The sequence below is a fragment of the Cyprinodon variegatus genome, unplaced genomic scaffold (assembly GCF_000732505.1).
Source record: "Cyprinodon variegatus isolate N-32 unplaced genomic scaffold, C_variegatus-1.0 Scaffold8, whole genome shotgun sequence".
Taxonomy (NCBI): domain Eukaryota; kingdom Metazoa; phylum Chordata; class Actinopteri; order Cyprinodontiformes; family Cyprinodontidae; genus Cyprinodon; species Cyprinodon variegatus.
Genome location: NW_015150461.1, coordinates 844,709 through 865,598, shown reverse-complemented (window position 1 = coordinate 865,598; position 20,890 = coordinate 844,709). Strand labels below are relative to the sequence as shown.

The 20,890-nt window shown below is 37.6% G+C and overlaps 2 protein-coding genes across 3 annotated transcripts; one reads left to right on the top strand and one right to left on the bottom strand.

The window, feature by feature from the left end:
* The first annotated feature begins 939 nt into the window (after positions 1–939).
* Positions 940–11,295, top strand: LOC107086386 (RUN and FYVE domain-containing protein 1-like). The gene is made up of 17 exons (XM_015377286.1): positions 940–1,270; positions 1,506–1,685; positions 2,061–2,178; positions 2,349–2,450; positions 3,229–3,352; positions 3,436–3,497; positions 3,582–3,717; positions 3,793–3,894; positions 3,978–4,094; positions 7,634–7,801; positions 7,882–7,979; positions 8,057–8,176; positions 8,336–8,465; positions 10,033–10,127; positions 10,231–10,279; positions 10,389–10,466; positions 10,541–11,295. Exons 1-17 carry the CDS (start codon positions 940–942, stop codon positions 10,682–10,684), a joined length of 2,154 nt encoding a protein of 717 aa, XP_015232772.1. The 3' UTR covers positions 10,685–11,295.
* A 14-nt stretch (positions 11,296–11,309) lies between these two features.
* Positions 11,310–19,525, bottom strand: hnrnph1 (heterogeneous nuclear ribonucleoprotein H1 (H)). Of its 2 annotated transcripts, none has more exons than XM_015377309.1 (11): positions 19,383–19,525; positions 18,453–18,549; positions 17,073–17,228; positions 16,831–16,974; positions 15,173–15,311; positions 14,299–14,477; positions 14,054–14,166; positions 13,824–13,959; positions 13,648–13,731; positions 12,598–12,690; positions 11,310–12,052 (listed from the first exon to the last, which is right to left on the bottom strand). In XM_015377309.1, exons 2-11 carry the CDS (start codon positions 18,532–18,534, stop codon positions 12,045–12,047), a joined length of 1,134 nt encoding a protein of 377 aa, XP_015232795.1. In that variant the 5' UTR covers positions 18,535–18,549; positions 19,383–19,525; the 3' UTR covers positions 11,310–12,044. The 2 variants fall into 2 exon arrangements, with proteins under 2 accessions (XP_015232795.1, XP_015232785.1); XM_015377299.1 differs by having other exon boundaries at positions 11,310–12,048.
* Positions 19,526–20,890: the final 1,365 nt, after the last annotated feature.

The following is a 20,890-nucleotide window of genomic DNA, read 5'->3' as shown; positions in this document are numbered from 1 at the left end:
GGTCCCTATGTCCTCCAGCAGTCTAAGCCTATAGCAGCATAACTATAGAGATAGCTCAGGATAACCTGAGCCCCCCTAACTATAAGCTTTATCAAAAAGGAAAGTTTTAAACAGATTTTTATATAGCTTTGCATGTGCGAATTGATTTTATAAACATTTAAATTGAACCTGCGACTACTAATTTTGTTTCTGAAAATGTGACAGTTCCTTTTTAAGGGCCTTTTGGGAACCTGAAGAAAGGAGATTGTTTACTCAAGTTAGACTTGTGATACTCACAAGAATTTGACTAAAGCAAAAGTAAAAATTACAGTAAAGTAACACTGCTTCTGAAATAATTTTTTCATTCTAAAAGCGATTTAAGTAAATGTAGCTGAGTAAATATAACTAAATACCTAACCGCCTCTGCCTATGATATATCATATAAAGCTGTGTTCTTCAATGCAAGTTCAGGGATAATAAAATCTGTTCCATTTAGTTCAATAACTTCGCTTAAATTTAAAACATATTGTAATCGGTTACTTTTAGTTGTTCCCTTTAAATCTCCAAACCATAACTGAATAAACTGTGTCCAGTCTGGTTCATACTCCAATTCGGTAGGTGGCGGTAATGCGCAACCTTTGCTTTTTACCGACCGCAAAGAAAAAGAAGAAGAGAAGAAGAAGAAGCAGGAGAAGAAGAAGAAAAAGAAGAAGTCATAACTACCAACTCATAAACCGCTTTCTATAATTACAGTCATAATTCTCTTGTTCCGCGCCGTGTTTATACGTTTTTATAAAACGAGGCTTCGTATCTTTACATCATTTCTATCATATATCATGTTATTTTTAAGAAGAATGCCATGAACCAATGGAAAAAGGGTTCATTTCTTACGGGGCGCATGATTGAGCTAATCTGGTCACGTGGAAGTGAAGGGCGGAGGAGGAGGGGTGGGGAGCAAACATGGCCGACCAAACATTGGAAGTAAACACAGCTGTCAAGGATCATGTAGAAAAAACAGAGCATGAGGAGCCAGAAGTTTCGAGTCTTCCGACGAACGAAGAGCCCTGTGACAGACAGGGTCGGGACTCTCCAGAGGAGCCGCATCCGGCCGCTGCAGAGAGCAACTGGTCGGCTCCGATCCTGTCTCTGGCTCGGAAGGCCACGGAGACGATCAGCATCGGGATGAGCTTCGCCGCTGCCCCGAGAAAAGCCTCTCAGGATTCTGCTGTGAGTTCTCCAGGCGAGAAGGAGGCTGAGAATAATCGGAGGAGCTTCTCAGAAACGCTTCCCGGTAAGCTGCAACTGTTTCCCACTTTATTCAACCCAACTAAGTTTCTTCCAACTTGCAAAAACCAAGCGTGTTACTTCCTCTTTAGTTTCTGTCAGCTGTCAGACACATGACTGTAACCATGGAATGGAGTTAAATATCTGATTATAAGCAGTCATCTCACTGTGTTTGTGTTTTTATGGAGAAGTAGCGCCTGTTTTGCTGATGTAGCTTCTTTATGTATGTATTTATTTCCCAGTTGTGCCTCTCAAAGACCCCATGGCGATAGAGAGATCCAACCTCCTCAGTATGATGAAGTTAAGCATCAAAGTTTTGATCCAGTCCTCCCTGAGCCTGGGCAGAACCCTGGACTCTGAGTATCCTCCTCTCCAGCAGTTTTTCCTGGTCCTTGAACACTGCCTCAAACATGGTCTTAAAGGTGAGCTTTCTGCTAGATAGGAGCGGACATTTCTGTCTCCTTGAACCCCAGTCGGCCTCAGCAGATGGCCGCTCACACCGAGCCTGGTTCTGCTGGAGGTTTCTTCTGTTAAAAGGGAGTTTTTCCTCTCCACTGTCGCTACAAGCATGCTTAGTGTGAGGGATTGTTTTCCAGTCAATGAGTCGGTGCAATCAACTGGTTTTCCTTTTATAGAAAACTTTGAATCAATTTGACTTTATGAAAGGTGAACTGTAAAGTGCCTTGAGATGGCATGTGTTGTGAATTGACACTATAGAAATAAATTGAATTGAATTTGTTTTCTGTAATGACAGAGTTAGTCAGCATGACTGACTTTTATATTTTCTGTTCTTTCAGCCAAGAAATCCTTCATTGGACAGAACAAGTCCATATGGGGACCTCTGGAGCTAGTTGAAAAGTTGTGTCCAGAGTCTGCCAACATTAGTACAAGTGCCAGAGACCTGCCTGGTATCAGGTATGTTGTCCCGGTTCCTACACAGAATGGAAAAGTACGGAATTTGTGTACTTTTAGGACTGGATAAATATAAAAAAAAGGGAAAAGTGATGTAAAATATGCAGGAACCCTCCATGTAAAAAACCCTTCAGTCTGTATGATTATGTACATTTTCTGCTACTTTACTGCAGAACGGGCTTAGGAAGAGCGCGTGCCTGGCTGCATTTGGCGCTAATGCAGAAAAAAGTAGCAGACTACTTGAAAGCCCTGCTGGACCACAAAGACCTCCTGAGGTTGGTGGATTCAATCAGTAAGAATTTACCCTGCAGCAAGAAAACGTCACTCATGTAAATTTAGTTTTTTTCCATTCCAGAGTAACTTTGCTTGTTTCTCAGATTTTATTTTTAAACGTATGTCACATTAAATTTTTCTTTTTGTCTTTTATTTCATCAAATTTTTAATTTTTCCAAGTTGTTGTTTGCATTTTTTATTCCATATTTTTTCACATTTATTTTTATTTTGAAATTTTCACAATTTTGTAAGTTTTTTATTTTTTTTCTAAAAATGTTTTTATAGATTTTGTATTTTCATTTTTTCCAGATAAAGGTTTATGAATTGCATTTTTTCAAATTGTGTTTTCCAGATTACCTTCTTTTTACTGTCCTCTGGAAAGAGGAATATTTCTATTGGTTTGCATGAAAGACTATTTTTTATTGATCAAAGTGCACATAAAAAATTAGAAAATAAAAAAGTCTGTTTCAAAAAAAAAAGAAAATATAATAAATTTTAAAAAAAGTAAAAGAAAATGCAAATCTTTGGGGAAAAACTTAAAAGAATAAAATCAGGGGGAAAAGAGCAAAGTTCTTCTTTTTTTTTTTTTATTGCTTTCAAAGTTAATTTCTGGATTGCTTTCTCTTTTTTTTTTTTTTTTTGATTCGGCAAATGTAATCTTTGCTTGAAGCAATCTTGTAACAAATACCCCCCCTTCCCCTCTCTTTACTTGTGGATTTTTTTTGTAAAGAGAGTAATAATTTAATTTTGTTCCTTCATGTGTGCATTTTAACCCCCCAGTGAGTTTTATGACTCTGGAGCTCTAATGCTGGAGGAGGAAGGAGCAGTGATGGGGGGGCTGCTCGTTGGCCTCAACGTCATAGATGCTAACCTCTGTATTAAAGGGGAGGATCTTGATTCTCAGGTCAGTAATCCAGAAAAAAGCAGCTTTAAATCTAGTTTCTGTTTGAACATTTAGCTGATAATTACCTTTCCTCTCACATTAAGGTGGCGGTCATTGATTTTTCCCTCTACCTGAAGGATCCTACAAGCAGCGAGACCCCAAAAGAGTTGGTGGATTCAAATTGCTTCTGACCTAAACAAATATCTTAAGTGTTTATTGAATGCTCTAAAGTTGTTTTTTTTCCTCTCAGCGATGCAAAGATGACAGCCATACTAGACCAGAAGCACTACATCGAAGAACTGAATCGGCACTTGACCGGCACCGTCACCGACCTGCAGGCGAAGATGGACTCTTTAGAGAAGACCAACAACAAGCTCGTCGAGGAGGTTTGCAGACTATAAAACAACAAGAGCCCTGTTTTAATCTTCACCAACTAAATAGAGTAAATGGTTTCTCCGTAGCTGACTGCAGCAACGGACAGAATCAACTCTCTGCAGGAGGAGCAGCAGCAGCTCAGACAGGAGAACGACTCCATCTTGCTGACGAGCCAGAAAAAGGAAGAGGTTCGGAAGTACTTTAAAACTACCAGAATCAAAAAAGAAAAGAAAGAAAGCTAAAGGAATAAACCATGATTTTATGTTTTCAGGCAGCACTTCAGGATAGCCAGGTGGAGCTGGAGACGTACAGACAGACTCGCCAAGGTTTGGATGAGATGTACAACATGGTGTGGAAACAGTACAAAGAAGAGAAGCGGATTCGCCAGGTTTGTTTCTGATGAGCTGCTGCAAACGAACCAAACATGTTCATAGAGCTAGGAACAATAATATACATTTCTTTTTGTTTTAAAGTTCAGGGTGACAGACCAAAACAAGTTACTGCACAAATGATAAGTGAAACTAAAATAAGACAAACCTTTAACTGAAAATTGTGGAGTGATGGTTGGTACACCTGACCTGCAGTTCTAGAAACGTTCCGGCTACAGTGGTGTAAAAAAAGCATTTGCCTCTTTGAAAGACATTGAAAACAACTCATTTAAATTACAGTGAAAAGAAACACAAATAAACACTAAAATGCAATCGTTTCAACTGTTTTAATGCTATTCATTCATCAGTATTATGCAAAAAGTAGAATTGTGCTTGGTTGATGTATTTCTGAGTAATCTTCATGAGTTCTGCTGCCTGAGTAAAATCCCCTTCCTTTCTGGTGAAAACAAGAGCCCCCTTTAGGAATCACCTACCTGCAAACAAACACCCCTCTCTCCCATCAGAGGGGTAATTAAAACCCGGGTCACAACGTTTGCGACGACTTTTTAAACTTCGATCCGTTTTTTTTCTCCTACCTCACACTGACTGCGTATAGAGAGGCTCCTACTATGCAGAGCAGATCCAGATGTCCAGATTTTTTTAATATACTTTTTTTTATTCTGTCTCTGTGTCCCACAAACTGTAACACTGACTTAAATTTGGGAAATATTATAAAAAGGTATGGCTGCAAAGCAAAGCCCAACTTCATGACCAGACTGCTGTGCAGCATCTCAAACCAGAACAGATGGAGGATTTTAAAAGGCTTATATTAAAAATATAATGGGAACTATTTTTTTTTTTTTATCACTGTCTTTTTATTGAATTTTCCTTTTATACATACAGTTTGTAAATACAAAGAATATATAATTATCCAACAAAGATAGATACAGTAAAAACAATCCCTACAAAAAAAGAAAAAAAAATCCCATTCAGCCCACCCAGGTCACAACCAAGAGGTCAGCGCACTACTTTCCTACCCCTGACTGAGACAGAACACATTTTATTGAATCTTTTTTCTAAATTTTCTTTTTATTTATTTATTTATTTAGTTTTGTTTTTCATAAAGAGGGAAGAGTGATAAGTCAAGCTTACCTGCTCTATTTGCCCCTCATTGTTTTGTTTTATATGAGGCTCAATGAGGATCACCATTTTACTACAGCTGTTTTCTGTCCTCCTGAGTTTTTTTCCCTTGAGGAGAGTGGCTAGCTGCACTTTCCTGCACTGTCCCTCATTGTTTTTGTGAGGCTCAAAGAAGATCACTACTTTATCCGTTTTCTGTCTTCCTGAACTCCTATCATGGATAAATCTTTTTTATTTTTTTTTTATTTTACAGAGCAATTATACAGCCATACATCAATGGTACATAACACAAATGTTGACAATATAAAGTCTTCCATAAAATGAACATCTTAGCTCGATATCTTATGATCTCAGCCTCACATTTGTAGGCTCATCATCCTAAAACCCTAAAATAAGGATACACTTTGGGCGGAATAGCTAAACATCATATGCCAAGAGACAAACTTGTTGAGCTTATTTACATCAGCATAGCTTCTGCTGGCCCCCAGCGCAGGCCAAAAGTGGTTTTTTGAAGTCTTAATGAGTAGGTTATCTTTTCCGTTTTATACAATTCCCTTACTTTTTGTACCCATAAATCATAGGAAGGAGGCTCCAACAGCATCCACCTGATTGTAATGCCTCATCTCAAAAGTTTTGAAGTTTGGGGAAAGAAAGTTTGCTGTATTAAAAACCCACCAATGTTGCCGAAATTATTGCAATTCTGTCAAAATGAATGGGCCGACATTGGAAAAGACTTAGTTAAAGCTATTGCTGCTAACGCTAGTCCTGGGAAATTGCTTTTTCACACAGGGCACAAAGAAAGTCATTCAAAAAAGGAAGAATTTTGCGTTGGCTTGTGCTGTATTTGAATACTATTTGATTTTATTTGCTGTTCTGAAACATTTAAGTGCACCAAACCTGCAAAAAAAGGGAAAGAAATCAGGAAGAGGCAGAAACTTTTTCCCTTTGATGTTTCCCTGACAGCTTTGCACAATTTAAGGCAAGGCAAATTTATTTCTATAGCACAATTCAGTACAAAGACAATGCAAAGTGCTTTACATGATTAAAATATAGGAAAATAAAACAGAATCAAAGCAAGTAGGGAAAAATAATAAAATAAAGAATGCAGAAACATTTGACTGGAAGATGAAGACAAGGTTCTTTAAGACACCCTTAGTGATCTCTAAATTTGTAGATAACCCAGCTGCGATGTACTGCTGGAGAAAATGTGGAGGGATTGGCGACCACCTACACATATTCTAGGATTGCCCAATGATGCTTCCTTACTGGAGGGGGGTAAAGAGTGAGATAGACAGGGTTCTGGGTACTGACTTGCCGTTCACTCCGAGACAGTTTCTTTTGGACCTAAATCCTGAGGACAAGTACTCCAGAGATCAAAAGTATTTACTACATATTCTACTGATGACTGCTATAAAAATGGTAATGATTAAATGGAGGAATGCACTGCCTCCTACGGATGCACAGTGGAAGCAGAAAGTGAAGGAAGTATATGGAATGGAGGCTTTAACTGCCCAATTACAACTGAAGTTTGATGTTTTTGTAAAGAGATGGTTACCTATAGAGAGATGCATTTCCAATTGAACTGAATCCCACAGACAGTTATAATGTATTAACTGTCCATCTTTCTAGTTTATCTGTCCATTTTACATTCTGTATCAGTCAGCTCCATGGATGATGGATTTTCTTTTACTTGCTCTCCGTCATGCACTGTTACATAATCTCTATGTGCCAAGGAATGTTTAGCAATGTGTGTTCTTGTTCATGTTTGTTTAAAAAGCAAATAAACATAAAGTAAAAAAAAAAAAAGAATGCAGAAACAAAAAATAATATAAAAAAAAAAGTTGGACTAAAGAAAATAAAAAAGTTGAACTAATGATGTATTAGTTGAACTGTTTAACTAGAACAGTCGAAGGCAATCCTAAACAAATGTGTTTTTAGTCTTGATTTAAAGGAACTCAGGCTTTCTGCACTTTTACAGTTTTCTAGAAGTTTGTTCCATATAAGCAGAGCATAGAAACTAAATGCTGCTTCTCCATTTAAGACCTAAATTGCATCTTTGAGCTGGCAAGTTTCTCAGTTGGATTTAGGTATGAAATGCGAATGAACTATTCAAACATGAATCTGTGTTAAACTCCTTTGTTCTTGAAGGTAAACGTCTGTTTAGAGAATCAGGTCTTTGCAACCTCGCATAGATTTTATACATTTTAGTCCTCTGTTAACTCAATCTTTTATTAAATCAATCTCGGAAAATAAAGGAAAAACCCCATAGCATGATGCTGCCTCAACCGTGTTTCCCCTCTATAAGGGTGTGTGTAGGTCAATCACATGGACACTCTTACAAGGCGCTCTACTCACATATTCTAGAAAAGAGAAAATGTATTTGACTTTACTTTCTGTTCTCATTTTATGTGATTGGAAGGAGTTGGAGCGTGAACTTGAGCTCCAGGTGGGCCTAAAGAAAGAGATGGAAGTGGCCATGAAGCTACTAGAGAAAGACATTAACGACAAACAGGACACGCTGGCGGCGTTACGGCTCCAGCTCGACCAGGTCAAGACTCTTAACCTGCAGATGTTCCACAAAGCGCAGGTAGGAACAGAGGAGCCTAATGTGTTTCATAACAACCACACTGTACATACTGGCTTCATGTTAACTGGGTTGTCTCCTAGGACTCGGAGCGACAAGCAGAGAAGAAGCAGGCGGAGGCGGTGCAGCTGGAACAGAGGATAAACGACATGGAGAAAACCATGGTGGAACTGGAGCGGCGGTGTGCATTAACACATGCAGGATTTGCCCCTGTTCTGTATTAAAACATTCGCTTAATTAGTCCTCTTGACTTTTCAGACTGCAGAAATCGGAGCAGGAGCGCAGGCAAACCGACCAGTCGGATAAAGACATGAGAGTGGAGCTGGAAGGGAAAGTTGACACGTTCGAGAAACAGTTGACGGATTTGGACAAATTAAGGTAAACTCAAACAGAAGACGGTTATAAGATTTCTACAGCACCATGAAATAATAAAAAAAAAAACCTATTGCAAACTAAGAAAACGTCCAAACAGGTTAATAGAACATTAAAGCTAATAAGTAATGATTTTAAAGGGAAATGCATCTCTTTTCTACACAGAACGGGTTTAGAAAGTGAGCTTCGCTCAGAGAGAGAGCAGAGGCAGAGTTTGCAGAAGGCTCTGCAACGGGAACAGGACAACAGCGTTGAACTGCGCACCCAGCTGCAGCAGCTCCAGGGCCTCAGCACGGTCAGTTCACCTCACACACAGGTAGAAATATCAAGTTCAATAATGCCAGTAAATAAAAAAAATCCAACTTACTTTAAAAATGTCCAGTGTCTCAATAGCTAACTGCTAATAGGTTTGGTCTCTTGACAATTTCACATACAATCAGTAAAAATCGATTCAGAAAAATAAAATTGCAACCCTGTAAGAGGGAAAATGCTGTTATTAGGCATATAAATGGAAGTGGAAGCAAAAGGTGTGCAGAAGCATCAGGATTGAGAAATTGTGAGAGCTACTCTCCTGTTTCACCATTCTACTCTCTTCTGTTTCACCATTGCTAGTCTCACACATGTACCAAGTTCCAATGATACCCCCTGAATTAAAAATCAGAATATAAATATATTTAGAGTTTTTTCTTTTTCTATAATATTGTTGTTGTGAAACAGAATAGCATGTGGGCGTGGTTTCAGTGGACAACCACCCAGTGTCTCATGCTTTTTTCCCCTTACTTTTGAGACTTAATTTTATGTAATTGTTTTTTTTTAATCATTTAAGTTTGGATGGGTGATTAATAGAGCTCATTTATACTTTACATGGTCTTTATTAAATATTCTAAGCTAAAATCCCTTTATTTCTAACGTACACCTGAAATGATAAGAAGCATCTTAGCTATGCTAAAGAGAAAAAGGAAGAGGTGTACTTGGAAGTTGAAGTCATGTTTTCAGATGAGGTCAATTCTGCTTTATATTTAGGAAGTTTAGAAAAGTATTCATTTATAAGATGGGATTCTACTTTTAATTGAATAACTGAAACCAGCTTGGTTTTAAGATGTACCTGTTCACACATAAGCTTGATTTAAAAGTATTTGATTTTCACATATAGGCTACAAAATAGAAGTCTCCCAAAAACCTGAGTGCTTTGCTACGGAAGAGGATTAGGGCCACTGGAAAAAAAAAGTTAACTGAAATTTTATTTCAATTTAGTATGGGAAAGAAGTCAGAATTCTGACTTTTTTTCTCGGAATTCTGACTTTAATCTCAGAATTTTTGATCTTAATGTAGATGGGCACCATGAAGGAAGAGACGTGGGAGCACTCAGCTTCACTGACAAAGATGTGAGTTGTTTGAGGTGGCCAGTGACACATTGGTGGAAAATGACGGAATTAGGCAACTTTTTACGTTCCCGAGGGGTCCCCTCATTAATAGAGGAGCAGAAGGTCATTAAAACAAGAGAGCTAGTCTCTAAAACAGACATGGATATGGCTTGATTCTAACATGTTTGTTATCTGTCAGAATTCTGAGATTAAACTCGGAATTCTGAGATTAAATTCAGAATTCCTAGAATAAATAAATAAATAAACTAGAATAAAATTAAAAAATCAATTAACTTTTTTTTCAGTGGCCCTAATCCTCCTCCGTACTTTGCTTTTTAATGAAGGTTGCATTTATACTTTGTGGACACTCTGGGGATCGACCTGGGTACTTAAGACCTTCTCAGCACAAAAGCACACTGCTTTAACCCACTAGGCCCACACTCCCCTCCTAATATGAAATTATTTAAACTTTTTTTTTATTTGTTGCTTCTCTTGCAGGAGCTGCAGGATTTAAAGAAAGAGAAAAAGCAGCTGCAGCAGAGGTGTGAACAGCAGGAGCAGACACTCCAGGAGATGGGCTTACATCTTAGCCAGTTAGTAGCAGCAGCTGAGTGGGCAGAGCCCACTCCCACCCATTAACAGCAAAGCTTCCTGCTTAATGGAACATATTTAATTCTGTTCTCTATACTCACTCAGGTCTAAACTGAAGATGGAGGATTTTAAGGAGGTCAATAAGGCCCTGAAGGTAAATATTAATAATTTGATTAAAAAATACTTCAAAATGTTGTTGTTTTAACAAAAACTGCAGGATTTTTTAAAACTGAAAATAAAAACGTTTGATCCCACCTTTGCAGGGCCATGCATGGATGAAAGACGATGAAGCTACACACTGCAAACAATGTCAAAAGGAGTTCTCCATTTCACGTAGAAAGGTTAGTTTATTTTACACTCCTATCTTTTGTTATCTAGCGTGGCAGATCTCTTACTCTACTTAACATCTGTGCAGCATCACTGCAGAAACTGCGGCGACATCTACTGCAACAGCTGCTCGAGCAACGAGCTAGCCTTACCGTCCTACCCTCGGCCTGTGAGAGTGTGCGACGTGTGTCACACGCTCTTGTTGCAGAGAAGCTCCTCCACAGGCTCCTGACAGAAAAACGCTGCACAGACTTCTTCTAACCACTAATGTTAGGGGACTAATAAGAGGGTTTGGTGTTTAGTGTTTGTTGGTCAACCTGAAATTCAGGTGCCACGTTTGTAACCAAGATGACCATGTGGACTAAAACTGATTTATACACTTTACTAGCAGAGAATAAACACTGGGCTAGCTGTTGGATACTAAACATTAACCCTGAGATGCACCATTGTCCCCTAAATTGCAGACCAATTACAAATGCTTTAGTTTTTTTTAGGTTTATTAAATGTTTTCATCATTAATTTGGATAACATTTAAATTTGCTGTTGGAATCAAAGTTGTTTCTTTAAGCCAAGAACTTGATCTTTGCATCTCTAATAATCTCACATAACATAACTGGATGTATGTCACACTGATAAAGACTGTTAGGCTTTCTGCTTATTTCTAACTTCAGCGGCCTTGTTGCTGGATGCAGGTTTATGTAAAGTAATTGTTAAATCTTAAATAATCACACTATTTAAGAATGTATTTAATGATTTTGTAGATCATGTCAACTTCTACTAAACCTGTTTATAAAACCAGGGATTGATTGACTTTTTTAAATAAATTAATAAAACTTGTCTTTCCAGCGCTTATGTCATTGTGGTATTTCAGACTACTTTATTCACTTTGTGCACAGAAAATACAAATAGCATTCAAAGCTGTAAAAACCTCCATGGTAGCAGATTTTAGGTTCATTTGCCATCCGGTAGCCCTCTTCAAGGAAAAAAAAAAAAGTAAGAACAGTCATAACATCAAGAAACAGAACCCCTGCGCACCTTGAAGTCAAACATACATTTCAACTGAAACACTGAACCAGCAAAATGAGGTCAAACATCCAAAAAAATACAAGTTTTGTTTTTTTTCTGCTCATGCACTCAAGAGTCGTCCACCAGCATGGGAAGAGTTAACCTTCAGAAACGGGCCGGTGTTTGGAGAAAACATCAAACTTCAGGACAGTGGAAAATTAAACATGTGGGGGGGTTTTGTAATGAGTTGGGTCTGAGAGGAATGGGGAAGACAACACTTCGGTTACATTTCTTGTGACAAACAAATCTCGCATCTCTCTGTAAATCACCGGCTTAAAAAAAATATAAACCCCCTCCCCTCCATATTTTCAGAGAAAACAACCTCACCTCATCAGCCTATGTTTAACAAAGTGAGACATTTTCCAGTCTTTTTCAGCAAAATGCTGAGTTAAAAACATCAAATTAAGGGTTGAGAGTGAGAAAAAAAAAAAAAAAACTACATTCCCCATCCCCCACCAAGTCCATTCATCGAGCCTCTGCTTCCGCCTCCACCACCGCCATAGTAACTGCTTCCCATCCCGCCCTGGTTACCTAACAAGAGAGAGAATAGACACCATAGGACCCAAGGGTTCACTTTAAACAGTCATGCACGGTAAAATGCGCTACATCTGTTATGAGGGACACCAGAAGGTTTTCCCTTAAACGTGTGTATTAAACCATTAACGTTTATAAAAGGAATTAACTTGTTTTTTTTGTCTAATAGGCATCAGATGCTGTTTTATGTAGTAAGAGATTATCTAATTCATAGCACAGCAGGCTTTTATTTTATATAAGTTATATTTTATATAATTTTATTTAGTAGATGCATTTCATTATTATTTTAACCAACAGCCAAAATTCATTTCATGCATTTTTGCTTAAAATTTAGCTAAATTATTTTTTTCTCAGCATAAGCAGCTGCTTATTTAAGAAAAAAGGGAATAACAAACATCAGGGAAGTGTTGCTTTTGATAATTTGTTAATAAACACAGTAATCAAATATTTCACATTTTTAAGCTACATAAAACAGGTGTGACTTATAAACTCAGAAATAAAGGGTTTAATCAAATATGAAAGTAAAAAAAAAGAGCCAACACTCACTGTATTCACTGTAGCCACCCATGCTTCCTTGGCTGTTGTACCCACCAGAGTACCCTGAGCTCAGCTGGCCTCCGCTGTATGAAGACTGGTTACCTGTGGTGGAACAAACCAAAAGGGGACTAAGAGGAAACTCCAGCTACACATTTATTACATAAAACCTTTGAAACAAAACCACTTTGATCAAAATCAGATTTCAGAACAATTACAGAACCCCCTGAACACATTGGCAAATTGTACACAAAAAGACGTGTAAAAAGTAGGGACGTTCCAATATGACAAGCTTAAAAAAAAAAAGAATACATATAAATATCGGCCAGCATCTAAAATACCCAATTTTAAGTTTCTGTAACTTAATATCTCATGGGTAACTTGTTTTCACAGTAATATTGCTTGATCAAGCATTTTCTAACATTCAACACTATAAAGTAATAAAAGCCAGTATGATTCATGTAAATATCGTTATCTGCCAATTCTCAATATTGCTGTGGTATCGTTTTGGAAATGAAAAAGTTGTATCAGGACATCCCTCGTAAAAAGTTTTCAAATTAAGCACTTAAAAACAGGTAATTTTCTGATCCTGATTATATTGAGAAATATCAAACTTTTAATCCAAATATTTTTGATTTATTGGTTTAAGAGACAATATAGAGAAGTAACTTTACAAAATCATCGGTGACACTTTTTGAATCCCATTAAATACAAGTTGCAACTGTATTATTTTTTTATTTTTATCAATCTTTAAGTAACTCCTGACTTCCTGTTTCTTCCCTGGAAATAAAAATGGCGTGACACAAAGCTACATATAGCCCCTCCCCCAAAAAACCTGTTGTAATTTAGAAAAGTAAAAAGCATTTCTGCATAAAAGTTACTTATTGGAATTACTCCATTTTCATTTGTTATACAAAAAATGTTATTTGATCCAATAAAGTGGATCAAAAAATACAGATGGAAACCATCAAATGGCTTTATTAACTAGAAGATGAGGGGTTTACTACTTCATGTCACTTTAAGCTACTAATAATCTGGTTCCCTTACAGCCCTGATACCTACTCATGCCACCCATCATCTGACTGCCATAGGCGCCGTTACTGCCCCCTGCTGTGGAGTTTAAGAACAGCTCCACGTAGCGGTGCTCTGCAGAGGAAAATAAGTCATTATAATCGAGTAACTTCCAAATGGGGCTCTGTTAAATGCAGTTATTTCAAAGTGGATCCTAACAAACTCACGCATGTTGGCTTTGTCTTTGGACATTGCTGCAACGGCATCTTCGTGTGTCGCAAACTCCACATCTGCCTCCCCCGTCACCCTCCCATCTGGGCCGACCTCAATGTGGACCCGAACAGGATTCAGCGGAGAGAAGAACTATAAAAGTGAGGGAAAACAAACGTTCGCTCAGGAGATTCTTGATAAAATACATACTCCACTCTGAAGCCCATGACAGTGAGGCGTCTCTTACATTGTAAATATCTGTCTCTGTGGCTCTGTATGGCAGCCCCCTCATGTGGACGCAGTGGCCTGTTGTGCTTTGAAAGGAAGAGCCGCCGTCCCCATACCGCCCATCAGATACACCTGCACACACAATCAGATTAACACACGGTCTTATATGGACTTTACACCTTAATCTTGTTATCATTAAGAGCAGCACTGGTACAGAGAACACGTTCTACAGCAATGGTTAAAAGAATGTAGACGAACACCCACCTCCTCCATAGCCTCCTCGACGCAGCCTTTCATAGGATCCTCCCCGGCCCATCATGTTGTAACCCCGTCCAGCCGAGGGCCGGTCGTAGGGGCTTGGTCTCTGCATCCCCATAGGCTTCCGCTGGGGTTCGTAGTGGGTCCGCACCTCAGCGCGGCTGCTCTTGAATATCTCAATGTACCTAAGAGTATAGAGACAAAACACTTAAGGCCCGGGAACGGGTGAGACTGCATTTTTTTAATACTGGGCTATGCAGATGCTGTTATGATGTATTCCATTGGTAGCAATGCCTATGAGTACCTAATAGTTATTAAAACAAGCTGAATTATTTAACAACTGAGTTTAAGAAATTTTCCAAATTAACAAGGACCTTGGTAACTTTGAACTTTTCTTATGGTTATCAGAGGCAATTTAGATATCTGATGCATAATCTCTCTCTTTACCATATCTGCCAGTGTCCTGTTTTTTTTTTTTTTTTTGGAGAGAACTCCAGCCCTACTGAACGCCACTCTAAAGCATTGCCTGTAGCAGTGGGCTCTAGATCCATGTTACATTGGGACTGATGTTACCACGACAGAGAGAGAGTCCTAACCATTTAAATCAACCTGGATTCAAACAGCTTTTATCTTCAAATTTATTTTGTTTTCCAATCAAGGTCTCATATTCTTCTTTTTTTATTTTTAAATGGGCCCTAGCATTTTTTTTTTCCCACGGAAAATCTTTGATGTATGCAGAGTTTATTATCATGTAGAAGTTTTTGTGTGTATATTTTAATCATTATTTAAGTGTAGTGGAAGTTTAGCATTTGATTCAGATGTTGAATGTGCACACCATAAGAAAAGCAACTTATCCAGCCAGCCAACCAACCATCCCCACCTGTGCCCTATTCTTTCCTTGTGTTTCTTTAGAGCCTTTTCAGCTATATCCTGTGAAGCAAACTGCACGAAGGCCTCCCCCGTACTCCTCCCCTGGATGTCCACCGGCAATGTTATCCCATTTGGCACGATTTCCAACCCTTCAACCCAAGGACAGATAACCCCAGCAGGGGACATATTAAATCACATGCCCAATAACAGTGAGAACTTTCTCTAAAGTGAGAGAAAATTTTACATCACATATACACCAGTTCAGTTTTAACTGGCCATTTTAAGGAGTCACATTTATTACACTCTGGGGATAAAGAAGAAAATGAAAGGATAGAGTAAGCATATGAAAAGGGCGGGATTCGTGTGGGACACCAGGATAGTATTGGAGTGTTGATGAACAAAGAACAGGAGCTTGGTGGGTGACATGAGCAAATTTACTGTTTTCCTGTATAAATCTAAACAGTGGTCTTAAACTGTAAATAAGAATAACGTATTAGGAGACAAAACTGGGAGATGGGAAAAAAAAAAACTTAAAACATGAGAGGAGATCTCATCAGGGGAAAGTAGAGATGCACCGAAAATTTGTCTGGGAACTAGAAATGGTCGATTTTCCAGCCTCTTTGAAAACATGCTACCTTCTTTGCCACACAGACCAAAACACCACTCAGCATTACAGCCCTAAAGAGAACAAAACTCTAAATACACCATTTCCAGTAATGTGGATGTTATGGTATGAACGCAGAGGAAATCAGATGCAAATAATTCAACCTACAACAGAAAATGTGGCTTAAAAAAAAAACACAAAAAAAACATGGGGGGTTTGTACATCTTATAAAAAAGGAGCCAACAGAACGTTTTGTGATCATCCCGATGAAGACCACAAGCCAAAACGCATTGGTCAGCAAATTAAAATCTGCTTCCTAATACTTGCCGGAGTCTTTACCTCTCTAGATATTTGATCCTCTAAATCCATCAAGTTTTGGCACCTTTTTTATTTTAATTAAAATTCTGGACGTTCTGTTAAAACGGCTGAAGGAGCATTACTTGTTGAATTTTCTAACCAAAACCTTCTGAGTTTTTTTTTTAACCTTTTAAAGGAACAAACCGAGTTCAGAAATTCTGGCAGCCTTTTAGAAATCACCAAGCTTGGGTAAAGGTCTGCACCGGAAGTTTATACACCACCTTAAAGGAAGCTAAAGTAATGTTATGGCCTTTAAGTTTAAAACTTTTTAAAAAGGTTCACCACAGACCAGAGACTGGTCCCTAATCTTTGATCGGTGCATCTCTAGAGGACTGTAATACAATCAGACCCGAAAAAATTGAAGCGACTGCTCTACATGGAAAATGGTGTGAGGATGAAAAAGGGCATTTACAAACACACTCCAGACCCTTAGAAAATGACCAAATAAAAACCTAGCTTCAAACTTTAAACTGCCTCCCATTTATGGGTTAATTTCCATTTATTTACAAAATCATGAGCTATTTCATTTTTATTAATCTACACTCTTTCCTAACACTGAAAGTTAATTATCCTAAAGATCCCTTCTTGCACAGAACCAGCAAGAGTCAGTGCTATAAAAGAAAAGAATAAAGAAAGAAAAATGGAGTACTAATGTTTAAATCACCAACCCTAAAGATTTTACGGTAACAACCAAAAACAATTCCTACCTGAGAAAAACTGGACGATCTCTTCCTTGCTGCAGCCAAAGGGAAGGCCCCGGAGGCGCACAAGTCCATCTCCTGCTGTCTCGGGACAATTTGGGCCAGTGTGCTTCATGACCCAATCCATCTCAACATTGTTGGATTTAAACACTGCATTGAGTAAAATAAAAAATATATATTTATGTTAAGAAAATGTCCAGGAATAATTACACCACATGCAGTGGAAAACAGCCTGCTGCTGTACGCACCCTCTACATATCTGTGACCCATGGTTTCTCTATCCTTCTTCACTGCTATCTTCAGATCTTCCTCGGTCTCCAGTTCCACAAATGCCTCTCCACTAGGACGTCCCTCTCTGGTGTAGGTGAAATGTATTCCACCTCCATTGTTCAGAATTTTGCAGCCTAAAAAGAGGTTTTAAAGAGAAACAATGCCAACGTTGCAAAGTGACAAGGCAAAAAAAAAAAAAACATTAAGTAGACTTAGTGTTGACCTATCAGCCAACTAAAGCCCAGGCGAAAGAGCTTTAGGCTTGCAACTAGCAATAATAACCATTTACAGTGTAAGGAAAAGTATCACACCTAAGTGAGAATGTACTTTATAGAGATACTTTAGGTACTTCTGAGTGGGATCATTTTAGTGTCCTGTTGCCTTTGTCGCCATGCACGAAGCCATGGGCAAATAAAGGCAGCATGACACCGTCAAGCCTTGTAAGATCAGTGAAACAGCATGCTCACAAAAAGAAACAGATCTTTGGTATAACTATCACACCAAGTCTGTTTTTTGGTATGTAAGGGAAATAAAAAATACCAAGATGGAAATATTAGCTATAGAGCAGGGATCTGGAGCTGCAGATCACAATTATTTTAGTGATTGATTAATCTATAGATCCTTTTTATTTTATTTTTTTTTTTACATTCATTTAACAAGAACACTAAATTAACTTTCATGGTACAAAAAAGAAAGTTTGGCACATCTTAATTGGATTCTAAAGGGCAAAACAAACATGGCAATATAATAATAAAACATTGAATTTGCAAACTGATCAATTTGTTAACTACTTTAAGCACATGGGGTTTTAATATATACATTATATAAATAAAAGAAATGATAAAATAAATTTAATTTACATAGCTCATGGTGAGATCAGTTTTATACTTTTCTTTCTTAGTTGTGTAGGACGACTGAAATAAATGCTAGTTTTTGAACTCAACTTGATTTTTATTGTTAAACTAATAATAATAACTAATAAATAAATCACAGGATCAGATCTGCTAGATAAAACAATATACATAAATAAAACTATGTCACTTAAGTTTAGGAAACAGCATATTTATAGACAAAGGTCAATTTATATTTAAATCATAATTAGTAGTTTTATATGCAATACTTAGTAGTTTTGTTATTTTTTTTCTACAATATTGTCTATTAAATAACTTGTCTTTCAAACGCCTCTTGTGTTTTTGTCATTTCAGAGAAGAATGAATACTGAAAATGAAGATTCACAGAGGTTTTAATATAGAGCACACAGCTGTAAAATTGGTGAACACTCCTTGTGTTAAAAGACTGCATGACATGAGTTCACATTTACTTTTTAAATGCATTTCTTCCCTTTTTGGTATAAATACCTGCAAAAAACCTCTGTACTTCATCCACTGAACAGGACCAAGGCAGACCCCTGATTCGAACAACGTATCCCTCATCAGCCATAATTGGTCCCAACCCCTGCAAAAAAAGAAGAAAAAATCTATTTTATTTTGCATTTATTTAACCAAGAATATGGTAAAAAGAGCAGTTTATCTGCAACTTTTGATTTTTATTTACACACAGATCCTGAATATCATCATACTTGGATACCAGTTAGTAGCACCTTTTCAATATCAGGAAGCAGAGCAGCTTTCCTTAATTATATTACAAGCTGTTTCTTTTGATATCTACTATAGAAAACAAAAAAGAAACTATTTATGATTACAGTTTTTTTTCTAAGCTCTATAACGGCTCTGTAACAGCGCCCCCACGAGCCCATTTTCTATATTCCCCGCTATATATCATATCATAAAGGACCGTTCTGTATGTGGTGCAAAACTACAACGAGACGAGAGAAAACATAGAACAAATAAACAAAACATGACTACTTTAATAAAATATCTTAAAGGTTTGGAGTTAGCGTAAACTGGTAACAGTTTACGTGGCTACAAAAAAAGTCGTAGCTAGCTGCAAATATTCAATCGACATTTCCCTTAAAGTCGATGCCTCTGGATAACACTGGACACTGTACCCCCTTCAAATGCTGTATATTAAATGACCTACAACTGTGTTTGTTATAAATTAACGTTTGGCTACAGCATGCTCGCGCCGCACCCGGATACAAGAACAATAGAGGCCCTTTCAACCAGCGCCATGTTCTTAGCTTCAGATGCTAACTTGTTAAACTAACGCAACGGCACATCTACCGACTTTATTTTACAGACCATACTCTGATAGCAAAATAGTCAGGATGATAAACGATTAGCAATAATACAATTGATGAAAACGGTATATGGTTTTTAAACATTTACCTTTTGAGCTACGGAAGAAACACGCCGGAGATCAATGGCAGGAGCTACTACGTGATGCGGCTGAAAGCTCGTGCTGTGTTGCCAGGTTTGTCTGAATGGCCCCCTTCAGCACGCCCTTTCAAGGCATAACAGAAAAAGCATAGATCTAAACACCCACTAAGTAGTCACGTCTTTAAGACGAGATGGTTATATTTCTACTAATTTTAACTTTATGAATTAGATTCAAATCAGATGACGACGCAAGAGTCAAACATTTGTGGATTTTTTTAGAAACGTATTAAAAGTACGCAAAGTGTGGATTTTTCTGCGTGTCTGGCAATCCCCAGCAGGATGACGTTGCGGCCCAAGGCCCAGTCTGGTCTGGCCTTCAGCATTCCTTGGCCTATAAATCTTAGTAAAAGTGATATACAGTGATCATCACCATTACTTTCTATTTTATTAAAACCTTTGCTTATGTAAGTCACTTTTAAACACCAATCAGAATTACAATTATTATTATTATTTTTTTTTAAATGCTTTACGCTGAAAGGAGATATTTAGATTGCTGTGATGAATAAGTGTAACAATAACATAGGTATAACTAAAGATGTAAGATCTGATCAACAAAAGTTGCTTTTGGGAGGAGTACGGGAAAGTATGCATGCTAATTAAAATAAATAAAACCTCTGTTTGTCTTATTTAAGCTGTTTAGTAGCCAGATAGACTTTTAGATGGTAATTTTGTGAATCTGAAAGATGCTTTTCAAATAAAAATTGAGCAATTTAAATAATATATTTGTGGCACTTGTTTCTATGTATATGATGATTAATTGAGTCATTTTTTTTAGCCTAATATTTTTTATTTCTACTCTAATAATCCCAGAGGGAAATTACTTCTCTGCATTTAACCCATCCCCTTGGGGAGCAGTGGGCTGCCATTGTGAGGCGCCCAGGGAGCAGTGTGGGGTTAAGGGTCTTGCTCAGGGACCCAGCGTGGCAGTCTGTGGGAGTGGGGGATCGAACTCACAACCTCAAGATTCAAAGCCCTATGCCCTAACCACTAGTAATTTCTTAAATACAATTGAATGCTACATATTTTTTTCAACTAATAGCTAATATTTTATAAGCTTTAAATTTTGCTTATAGTTTAAAAATATTCCCACAGAAAGCTTTAATTTCTAACAAAATTTGAACTTGTCAAATAACCATAGAGATTATGTACATTTTTTGTGAAACTCAAGTCTTAATTCATTTCAATTAGCTCCAGCGGTCTCCCAGTTGGACTTGTTCTGTCCAATGAAGGATTTCTTGGCTGAAAAAACAGCAAAATATAAAAATGTAAAAGTCACTCATGCTGACTAACTCTGCCATTACAGAAAACAAATTGAATTTCATTTCAAAGATTTCAAAGCCAGGTAAAGAAAGATAATTGTACTGAATTAAAATAAACAAGACAATTGATTTTTAGCATGTTATGTTTAGACGGATTTGACTATTTCCTATGAGTTCTTTTGGGTTTGTAAAAAAAAA